Source organism: Trichechus manatus, unplaced genomic scaffold, assembly GCF_000243295.1.
Source record: "Trichechus manatus latirostris isolate Lorelei unplaced genomic scaffold, TriManLat1.0 scaffold00016, whole genome shotgun sequence".
Lineage (NCBI taxonomy): Eukaryota > Metazoa > Chordata > Mammalia > Sirenia > Trichechidae > Trichechus > Trichechus manatus.
This window is the reverse complement of record NW_004443952.1, coordinates 25,549,777-25,561,722: the sequence shown is the minus strand read 5'-3', so window position 1 is coordinate 25,561,722 and position 11,946 is coordinate 25,549,777. Positions and strand designations below refer to the sequence as shown.

Sequence of the window (11,946 nt, the reverse complement as noted above, 5' to 3'; positions counted from 1 at the left end):
GGTTGATATGTTGTGGGGTTGTTAACCAATGTCATAAAACAACATGTGTACTACTGTTTCATGAGAAACTCTTTGTTCTGTAAGCCTTCACCTGAAGTACAATAAAATATTAAAAAAAAAAAAAAATTTGAATCAAATACTGTCGATCGCCTGAAACACCAGCTCCTTCATTTTGCAGAAGGAAACAAAGGCCCAGGGAAAGCACTGGCCAGCCTCACCCAGTGGGTTTTGAGGCAGAGCAGGGTCGAGGCCCCACATCTCTCAAAAGGCCAGCCCTCTTTGTGCTGTCTTACCCCACAGCTGCCTCCTCTGAGAAGTGGTAAAGGGTGAGAGCAGAGATGTAGGAAGGATTTGGGTAAATGTATAGATTGTACATCCCAGGCTGGTCAAGGAACAGGCCTAAAGGTGCAGTCATCAGGAAGGACAGCTGTAACACTCTTAGCACAAAATGAAGGGCTGATCATTTCACCAACTATTTTTAATTCTCCTTGTTTCTAATTCTGAACATACATAAAATGATTTCTGATTAAACAGGTGCTTGTTGCCCGTTATGTGCTGGGATGTTAAGAGTTTTATTCGACAAGGAAAAACTGGATACTATTGCTAAGGTAAATTGCTTTATATGTCAGCTGTTGTTCAAACATTATTGCTAAACCTCTCAGTAGTTCTACAGAGTAGAATGTATTGTCCCCATTTACGATGAAGAAATTAATTTTCAGAGAAGCAACTAGCCGAAGGCTGTATGGCTTATAATCAGTAGGACTACGGTTTGGACCCAGTCTATCTGACTCCCAGTCCTGTGTTCCTCTCCTCTACACTCTGGCTGTGTGGTGACCTGGTCTCCACATGTCACAGTCACCCCAAAGCCTTTCCTAGGAAAGGCCCCCTGCTGGCACAGTTAGGGGCTGGAGGCAGAGCCAGGTAGCCAGAGACTAGTAGATGCCCCCGATGGTTTCAAGGTTGGCTCCCCTCACACTAGTCCCCATTCCTCCTGAAGGAAAATTCCAGAGCCTGCCACCTTCCTGGGATAGCCTTCCCTTTTTATTACTATTACTTTCGCTGCTTACTCTTGGGGACACAGAACTCTGGAAATGTAGCCACCAACACCTGCCACTACCTAGATAATTATCCCCATTTTGATTAAAAACTGTACTTTTACAGGAAGGCTTTACTGATCTACCTGTGGCCTCCAGCTCAGAATAGTCACTTTCAAGAAAAATGCTTTGAGTGAGAGTGTTTATCTTGGCTACAAAGCTCCACAGACAAGCCGAGTCCATTGCTGTGGACTCTGGAGATTTAGAATTCAGCCTAGCAGAGCTCTGATGAGGTTCCTTGGTCAAGAGTCTCCTCGACTGGCAGCCTGAAGCAAGTTAGCTTAGGCAGTAATAAGGAATTCTTCCTTTTTTCAGGTAATATAATTTTTTTCTCTTTCTAGGTAACAAACAAAAAGCCAATAACGATTCTGGAAATACTTCAGAAAATCCGCATGCACGTGTCTGTCCCACAGTGTGACGTATTTGGATACTTCAGCATTGAATCTGAAATTGTGATCCTGATCATTCCAGTCGATCGTTATCCAAAAGCTCTGCAGGTGGGGTTCAGTACACACTGAGGCAATCTTTTCATTTTTGATTTTGGTGCTTTAGGAGGGGGGTCAGCACAAGCAGGACCCAGGAAAGACTCAGGTGATGAGGAAGTGGAAGCATTTGACAAGTTTGGCAGGGCAGGAGGGAGAAGAGCAAGGCAGTCTCTGAAGGACAGAGCTGCACCATGAGCACTTTTCTAGGTGACGGAGGCTTGGTGCACATTTAACAGCAGAACACGAAGGAGCTGGGAGAAGGGAGAGGTTGGGACACTGTGGCTCCAGGTGTGCCAAGATGGAAGGGATCTGAGAAGCCATTGAATCCAAGCTGCTTGTTGTACAGATGAGGCGGCCGAGGCCCAGAGAGGGAGGGTCTGGCACAGGTCATGCGGTGACAGAGCCAGAATAGACTCTGGTCTCCTGAAGGCTGTGCTCCCACTGTGGAGGAAAATCCCACCGAGCTGGGTTCGTAGGCACCGTTTTTCTTCCTCACGATCTAGAGGTGTGTGGAACCTCATTCATGTAGGCCCAAGTTTCAACATCAAAGAAGTGAGGCCTCCAGTGAAGGGGATAAATGCCAGTGTTTTATCAACTGCCATCATAAACTTCACTAATTCTAATTGTTTTCATCCTCATATTTAAATAGCAGTTGAAAGTATATTTCCTACATTATGTTTAACCATGTAAGATATTCTCTACATGTGGATAAGAAGTGAACAGGATTGTGGAAAAATGAAAATAGTTGCTAGATTAGGGCAGTGGCGTTGTGGAGCATTTCTTTCCTAGTTTGACTTCCATTAATGCTGCTATTATTTATGTAATAAATGAAGACTATAATAAACTGTTACTTTGGCTAAGAAAAGGACCAAGAGGAGTGTATTCCCTCTGAGGCCAGACTGTTGCAGGGATATGTGTGGAATTGATCTGACATGACCTTTTCACAGACTCTGTGGTTTTACATTAAGAGAATCTGATTTTCCCATTCCAGATTGAGGCCTGCAACAAAGAAGCAGAGAAGATCGAATCCCTTATCAACTCCGACAGCCCTACTCTAGCATCCCACGTCCCTCTCTCTGCCCTCATCATTTCCCAGGTACAGGTCTCCAGCAGTGTGCCATCAGTTGGCACCAGGGCCAGACCTTCATGCCACTCCTGCTTCTTCCTCTTCAGCCTGGGCCTTGCCTTGCACTTGCTCTCAACACAGAACTGACTACCTACAACAGGTGCAACATGTTCCTCAAGGAAATTTCTCCTACTTGTGAGAGACATTCAGGACTGCTGATGTGTAGTGGAGCAGTGGCCACATAAAAGCACATCACCTCTGTTCACCACACAGTGTTTTCTAAACCTACCAATTTTAGCAGGGGTATGTTTTGTTTTGTTTTTACAAATGTTAAAATACATTCTTCCAAATACTAATGTATCGTTCTGGTGGATCACTGCATTATGGTTTCCATTTTACTCATTAGATAGATCCTCCACTCTAAATCAAATTTAATGTCACTGATAAATGAGATGATTGTTCACTTTTAGAAGGATAACTCGCTTTACTATATTTTCATATCACAGAAACTTCATTTCAGAGTTTCTTTAAGTGTTAAGGTATCCCTAGTATGTTTGTGTTTGTTTACAGATAATTGCCTACTTTATCCAGAAGCTAGGGGGTCACAGTAAAGAGCCACTGCATTTGAGTATAAAATAAAGATAAAGCATCTTTGAAATTCTAATGTAAATCATCAGTCAGATTTAAATTAATTTATAGAAATTTAATTCAGGAACTCACCTATCGTGTTAAGCAAAAGCAAGCTGATTAAATGACACTCACGAAATTATATATTGTAAGTGACCATCTCAGCTGTCACTGATGTGTGTCTGTGACTTTTGTGAAAGGGAGAAGTTACATTGCCTCAAAGCATCTTGCATTATGCAATTTTTATATTAACCAGATATATATTCTTAGGTATTCATCTGAGTTAGAGTTTTTAAACATCAGTCTTTAAACCAATTGCTGCTACTTATATAAGGAGCCCCAAAAAGTGAAATAATTAGTAGTTCATGTAAATAATAAATGACTTTTCTATTTTATTATGAAGGTGAATAGCCATATTTGTAAAATGACAATCACGTGTTAACCCAGTACTTTCCGTTCATGAAGACACATTTGCTTTTTGTGATATGCACAATGTAGATAAGTGTTCTGTCTAACTTTTTGATATAGAATTATAAAGAATTGTGGTTTATATATTTAAAAATGTCAATCTAAGTATTAAAGTGTTTGCATGTTGTCTAAGAAATTGAATACTTTGAATGTGTTTCAGTTTGAAATAAGCTATTCAATGTAATATTTCTTGTTTGTATGCACCTGAACTTAGATTTTACATGAAGTATTTTTTTCAGTATTATAATATGTATCTTCTGAAATATATAGGGATATGTTTATTATACCAAAATGTTGTTGAAAAGTGGGCACTTAAAGCTTCCAAAATATCTCAATGCTGATGTAGCATGTTTGTTGCAATTTATTTTTTTCTGTATAAATGTCTTCAATGCAATATACTGGAAAGCTTTTCTATTTTAATAAATATAATTTTATATGATCATGCGTGTTTACTTCCAAGCAATGTGGATGTTTAAAAATGAAACCATTGATCACTCTTGGATGAGCTGTGTCCTTTGCTCTAGAATAAGAAGTCAATGGAGAGTTAGTATCCCAAGCCAAGGGCCCTGTGAGAGTAGGGAAGCTAGAACAGAGCCAGTCAGACTAGACCTAGAGGGCCAGCAGTGGCAGAGAGTCAAGTTCAAAGCACTAGGCCTCCAGGACAGAGAGAGCTTCAGGCCCTCTAAGACCAAGAAACAGACTAGACAGATCTACTCCCCACTGCCTTGGCCTTGATGTTCCGGCTCCAGGGTACCTCCTGGGGCAGAGAGAACTTTAGAATATGGAGACACGGAGCTTATTAATCAGGACCTGAGTGGTTGTATCAATCAACTTAGGCTAAAACCAGTTGTGGTCAAGTCGATTCCTACTCATGGCGACCCCATGTGTGTCAGAGTAGAACTGTGCCCTTAAGGGGTTTTCAATGGCTGATTTTTCAGACGTGGATTGCCAGGCCTTTCTTCCAGGGTATCTCTGGGTGGACTGAAACCTCCAACCTTTCAGTTAGCGGCTATGTGCATTAACCATTTGCACCACCTAGGGACTCCCAACTTAGGCTAAGTCCCCAAAATCTCAAGGGCTTACAACAACAAAGTCTTCTATCTTGCTCACATCACATGTCCACTGTGGGTCAGCTGTGACTCTTCTCTATGCCGTCTTTACTGCAGGACCCAGTTGGGTAGAGGAGTCCCTACTGGGGACATTTCCAGTGTCCTGGTAAAGGTGTAAAAGACATAGAGACAACAGCTGACTCTTAGGCCTATGCTCAGAAATGAAACTGTCACTTCTGCTTACATTGTACTAGCTGAAGCAAGTCACATGGACTCCCCTGAGTTCAACAGGGTTGGGATGTGTAATCTTCCCATGGTGTTTGTGTGTGTGTCATGGGGGGACAGGAAGAGGAACTTGGTAGAGTGAGAGCGGTATGTATTTTGTATGATACTACATTCTATAGAAGCCCTTTCTCATGTGGATAAGACAACAGCTGGAACTGACTAGATTTTTTTATTAGAAAAGCAATAGAAGTTCCATGGTCTAGGAAGGAACTGAGACAGAGGCTTGGGTCATGGGGAGGAGACTGTATCGAGAGAGAAAGATCTAAAGATTGGCCCTGCTCTGGGAGCACAATCGTGAGAACTCCAAAGATGGTTATGGGAAAAACAAGTCCAGGTCAGGTCAGTTTAGGGAGATAATCTTGCTGACCCCCAGATGCTGTGGGGAGCACACCAGGCTGCCTTGTGAACATTGTCAATGGCTTCCCAGCAACAGAGCAGGGTGGAGCCCATGTAGGCGGCTCTCTAGAATTCTTTCCAGGGCCGAGACTTAGGTTTCGAGAGGCCTTGAATTGAGATCCTATATGAGAGAACTGGGGCCATAGAGGGGAGAAAGAAATGGGGTACGTGTCCCCCTATAATTTTTCCAGGGGCTAGTAGCAGAGAGGAGCCCTGGTGGCACAGTGGTTAAAGCTCAGTCTGCTAACCAAAAGGTTGGCAGTTCGAATCCAACAGCTGCTCCTTGGAAACGCTATGGGGCGGTTCTATCCTGTAGGGTCTCTAAGAGAATCAGCAGCAACAGGTTTGGGTTTTTTGTTGTTGCTGTTGTTGTTTCGTAGCAGTGGATTCCCGAGAAAGAGTCAGAGGCCTCTGTGGCCATGAGCACTTCATTAAAACCCAGATACTAGAAAGACAGACAGATGAAATAGGCCTCCTTTCCAGGCCACAGTCTGCAGAATGGATACCAAGAGAATCATGAGCCTGGCCTGAGTCACGTCCCACCTCTGTGGCCTAGGAGGGAAGCTAGGGGAGGTTTAGCCCCACCTAAACCAGATGGAATGGATTTCCCACAGGAAAGAATTCTGTTCCTAGGAGAAGCCTCCCGCTAGATGTGTCCTTTGGGGAGTATACATCTCTCTGACAGGCCATTGGACCCCAAACCAATTCAACCTGTGAGCACTCAGCAGCGCCTTACTCTCAGGCCAGACACGCACCTTGAGGTGTTTGTATGCATCAGTCATCAGAGTCCTATAGCTCAGTCAGTGGAAATTGAAAAAGTGAATTATCCAGAGTGAGTGACTAATAAAACAATTACTCTATATCCAGAGCAAAAATTGCAACAAGGAGGAAAGACTATGTTGAGTGCATAATATTTAAATCAGTTAATGCAAAAAGAAGCAGGCCAACTTGGGGAAGAGTCTGCTTGCCTCCTATATGCCTAGCTCCAGAGCCAGCTCTATCAGGAGACTTCCTAAGAGCTCCAGGATGGAGGACCCTGGCGTAAGACTTGATTGTCACTGGATGACACTAAACAGTTGCTCTCTCATAAGTCCGGTCATCGTTCTTCTGCAGGCCAGGGATGGCAAATATATGACATTCACGCCACCAAATCCTCATTTCACATCTATGGTAAAGAGATCACGTTCTGTCCTCATGGTTTCATAGTGGCTGTCTCAGCTCCAAGCCAAGCTCCAAGCATCACATCCTCACACAACAGTGTTCTAAGCAAGAAGCAATGAAGCGAGAGCCACAGTGCCTTCTTTTGATGCTTGTGCCTCTGATGAGTAAGAAAAATATTTCTCAGAAATCACTCAATAGCTGTCCTTTGTATTTCCTTGGCCAGGATTGGGTCATATGCCCACCCCCAGACCAATTGCTATTGTACATAGGGTCTGTTCTGTTGTACATAGGGTCTTTAAGAGTTGGAACCGACTCAGTGGCACCACCACCACCAACAGACCAATCGCTGGCTACAGGGAACAGGATGGCCGTAATTGGCTTAGTCTGGAGATTGCACACGTCGCTGCCCAAGCCAAGTTAAGATTCACAGGGTCAAATAAGAAGGCAAGGGCTATTGTGTTGGCCACCAACAGCATTTGCCTCAATATAAAACTAGTTTTACTATTTTTTTTGCAGTCTCAATTTATTAGAGTATAAATATGAAAACAGTTTTATTTTTCCAATTACTGACTCCTGGCTGTGCTGTTTTCAACAAGGTAGTGGAGCTCCTATAACCACATCTCTGCCTGGTTCCACAACTTTATTAGTTACCTCCAGTTATTCAAACAGTCTGACTTCTTTTCTCAGGTCTCTCTCCTGGTAGTTTTAAAACTTCAGTCCCATATCCAATGCAAAGGCCTCTTCTGCTTCCCCTAGCCTAGGCTAGTTGGGGGGCTGTAATTGTTTATAATGGAGAGGGGAGGGGGACATCATCCTTATGCCACCAACATAGGCAAGGCTCACTTCTCAGTGAGCTTGGCATGTGTCACTATTGGCATCAGTCACAGACAGTCATTAGGACACGGTCAGTACCTGTTGTGGGAAACTTGTTTCTAGTCAGAAACTTTGTCAGCTAAGAGTTCCTGAGTGGCATTATCATTAGTTATGATTTGCCTATACAAGACAGAAGAGAGTAGGTGATTCAACTGTACAAACAACATGCCATGGAACATGTGACGAAGGGGAAATAAAGTCTCACAAGGAAGAATACAGGGACTTCTTAGAGTTTGTGTCAAAATGGCACCAAATGTAAAAACGGTGTGGTGGCAGCATCTGACCTCTTTGTCTGACTTCACAAGAGGGAGGAGAGAGGAGAATCAACATCAACATCAGCCAAAGGTTGATTCCTGTGAGATGGACATCAAATATACTTCCACTCTCCAATGTTTTTATCAACTCTGACACCAGCTGTCCCTCCCATGGCACACTCTACTTATTTCTCTGCTGGGTTTGATAATTCATTGCAACGGCCACACAGACCTCACACACAATACTCATGATTATGGGGTTTATTAGGGAAGTAACAGGTTACAATTCAGGATCAGGAACATCTCAGGATACAGTTCTTTGATCAAGACAGCCTCTTCTCAGTCGTGCCCACAGGCAGGCCTCTTTCTGGCCCTAGGCCTGCTGGCCCTCAGCCTGGCCGCTTACCTGCTCGGGCAAGTGTTACAAAATTCATTTAGCTCCGTTGGTAAGTGTCCGGAGGCACCCTCACTCTTCCAGGAAGCCTCCTGCCCGAAGGCACTCAGCTCCTCGCTCTGAAGGTGGACACGTCCATTGTACCCGTCTTGCTTCATGGGCCAGGAAGCCCACCACACAGTTTCGCGCTGATCTCCTGGTTCTGTTGCCACCATTGCTCTGCCGCTGCTTCATGCCATCTCACACCATTCTCCAATGTTACAGCTTTCTCTGTCTGGGTCTAGAAGGTTCTCAGCACAGGGACCCTAGGTCCAAAGGACACACTCCACTCCTGGCTCTTCTTCCTTGGTTGTAGGATGGTCCCCTCTCTGCTCTGGGATTGGCTCTCTTTTAAGCCTAGTGAGGTGACAAAACTGATCAATCCCATATTTAGAGTTCCATATACCTTATTTGCATGGCTCTACCCCCACAGGGGTTCCATGCACCTTATTTGCACTATTAACAAGATGTCCGATCCCTTTGGTGTGCGACAAGCACCTTATTTGCATAGTCCCACCCAATCACTGTGTGGGAGTTGTCAAAGTAGATTTCAGGGGAAGAAGTATAAACAGATATCTGGTCCTTTAATAATGATGTTGTTGCTGTTGTTAAATGCTGTTGAGTTGATTCTGGTGCATAGTAACCCTACATACAATGGAACAAAAACACTACCTGGTCCTGCGCCATAGTCACAATCGTTGCAGCCACTGTGTCAGTCCATCTCATTGAGACTCTTTCTGTTTTTCACTGACCTTCTTTATCAAGCATGATGTCCTTCTCCGGGGACTGGTCCCTCCTGATAATATGTCCAAAGTATGTGAGACAAAGTCTCATTATTCTCACTTCTAAGGAATATTTTTACTGTACTTCTTCCAAGACAGACCTGCTTGTTCTTCTTGCAGTCCATGGTATATTCAATATTCTTCAACAACATCATAATTCAAAGGCATCGATTCTTCTTCCGTCTTCCTTATTCATTGTCCAGTTTTTGCACGCATATGAGGCAATTGAAAATACCATGACTTGGGTCAGGCGCACCTTAGTCCTCAAAGTGACATCTTTGCTTTTTAAGACTTGAAAGAGGTCTTTTGCAGCAGATTTGCCCAGTGCAATACGTTGTTTGATTTCTTGACTGCTGCTTCCATGGGTGTTGATTATGGATCAAAGTAAAATGAAATCCTTGACAACTTCAATATTTTCTGTTTATCATGATATTTCTTATTCGTCCTGTAAAAACGGTGTGGGGGCAGTATCTGACCTCCTTAACTTCACACAGGGGAAGGAAAATCAAGATTAACAGCCCGAGGCTGATTCTTATGAGGTGGAGGTTAGACATGCCTCCTCTCTATGTCATCTTTACCAATTCTGACACCATCCGTCCCTCCCATTGCACACTCTACTTCTCTGCTTGGTTCAATAATTCATTGCAATGACCACACAGAACTCACAGACAATACTCATGATTATGGGGTTTATTAGGGAAATAACAGGTTACAATGTAGGCTCAGGAACGTTCGGGATACAATTCTTCCATCAAGTTAGCCTCTTTTCGGCTGTGCTTGCAGGTACAATTCACGCGCTCTGGTCCTAGGCCTCGGCCCTGCTTGGCAAAGTGTTATGAAACTCTTTTAGGTCCTGCCAGTAAGTCCCCAGAGGCACCCCAGGCACTCAGCTTTCTCATTCCATGGGCCGGGAATCCCACCACCCTGCCTCCTGCCATCTCCTGCTGTTGTTTCTCTGCCACTGCTTCTTGAGCTTTCTCTCTGTTTCTATCTCCTGGTTCCAGGAACTCAGCACAGGGATCCTGGGTCCAAAAAATGCATTCTCTGCTCCTAGCTATTCTTCGTTGGTGGTGGCAGGATACTCTCTTTGCCCTGGAATTGGCTTTAAGGCAAAACTGACCAATCCCTTTGGTGGGCCGCAATTGCCTTATTTGCACAGTCCCACCCAATCACTTGGGTGGGAGTTACAAGACCATGGCAAGAAAGGCCACACAAAAGCAATCTGTTGCACCATAGGTCCAGTTGTGGGGACTTCTGTTTTCTTTATGTTGACGTGTTATTCATAATAATAAAAGAGTCCAATTATCAAGAAGAGATAAGAAATGTAAAAGTTTATGCACTGAATAAAAATTTCAAAGTACATGAAGGAAATCTGATATAATTTAAAGCAGAAATAGACAAGTATACAATTATAGTTGAAGGTTTCAACGTCTCTCTTTCAATATTTGATAGAACAAGTAGATAGAAAATCAGTAAAAATATAAAAGACTTGAACAACACTGTCAACCAATTTTACATAATGGGCATTTATAGGACATTCCACCCAGTGACAACAGAACACACAATCTTTACAAGTGTACACGGAATATTTACCAAGATAGGCCACATTCTGGCCCGTAAAACAAAACCAAACAAAAAACCAAACTCGTTGACGTCAAGTTGATTTCCACTCATAGTGACCCCACAGGGTTTCCAAGGCTGTAAATCTGTACTGAAGCAGACTGCCACATCTTTCTCCTGTGGAGCCACTGGTGGTTTCAATCCACCAACCTTTCAGTTAGCAGCCGATCACCTTAACCACGGTGCCACCAGGGCTCAGTAAATATAAAATGACTGAAATCATCTAAAGTATATTCTCTGATCACAACAGAATTAAACTGGGAATCCATAACAGAAAGATATCCCGAAAATTGCAAAATATTTGGAAACTAAATAACATTTTTAAATAACTAAAGAATAAATCATGATGGAGATTAGAAATCATTTTGAACTAAGTGAAAATGAAAACACAATGTATCAGATTAGACCTCAGCTTCTATCTTAAGAAAATGAAAAAAAAAGAAGAGTAAATTATCCAAAGTAAGCAGAATAAAAAAATAATAATGATAAAAATGGAAATCAATGAAATAGTAGATGGGAAAACAATAGAGAAAACCAATGAAGCCAAAAGCTTGTTCTTTGAGATCAATGGTATTACTAAACCTCTAGAAGACACAAATTACCAACATCAGGTATGGTACAGGGGATGTCACCACAGGCCAACAGGCAATAAAAGGATATCAAGAAAATATTATGAACAACTTTATGCCTATAAATTCAAACACTTAGTTGAAATAGACAAATTCTTTAAAAGATACACGCTATCAAAGCTCACTCAAGAAGAAATAGATAATCTGAATAGTTCTGTATCTATTAATGAAGCAGAGTTTGAAGTTCACTAATGATTCCTTGAAAGTATTTCAGAAACAAATAATACTAGTTGTATACAAACTCTTTCAGAAAATAGAAGAACACTTTGCAGCTTTTTCTGAGACCAGCATTCCCTTGATCCCCAAATCAGAAAAAGACATTATAGGAATAGAAAACTATAGACCAACATCCCACAAAGCATAGTTGAGACAATTTAAAAACGCTATAAATATAAGTAAATGAAAAGGTATACATGCTGATGGATCTGCAAACTCAACATTACTAAGACGTCGATTTTCCCTAAATTTATCTATAAATGCAATCTCAATGCAATCCCAATCAAAATCCCAGTAGGCTTTCTTCCCCCCAGTAATTGACAAGCTGATTCTAAAACATGTAGGGAAACTCAAAAGACCTAAGATGAACAAAACAACTTTGAAAAGAAAAAAAGAGTAAAAGGATTTACAGTACCTGATTTCAAGATCTCCTATAAAGCTGCTGTAATCTGGACAGCGTGGTATTAGTGTAAAAATAGACATCTTTGAGAAGAGCAATAGTATTGAA

General features: G+C 42.4%; 1 protein-coding gene across 2 annotated transcripts in view; it reads left to right on the top strand.

Annotated features, from left to right (window-relative positions):
• The window catches only part of RECK (reversion inducing cysteine rich protein with kazal motifs), a 64,021-nt gene extending 59,839 nt beyond the window's left edge, over positions 1–4,182 (top strand). For both annotated transcript variants that reach the window (XM_004372277.1, XM_004372276.1), the window contains 3 exons: positions 535–608; positions 1,436–1,591; positions 2,571–4,182. In XM_004372277.1, the coding sequence (XP_004372334.1) occupies positions 535–608; positions 1,436–1,591; positions 2,571–2,792 (452 nt within the window). In that variant the 3' untranslated portion in view covers positions 2,793–4,182. The remainder of the gene's footprint in view (positions 1–534; positions 609–1,435; positions 1,592–2,570) is intronic.
• The last annotated feature ends 7,764 nt before the right edge of the window (positions 4,183–11,946 follow it).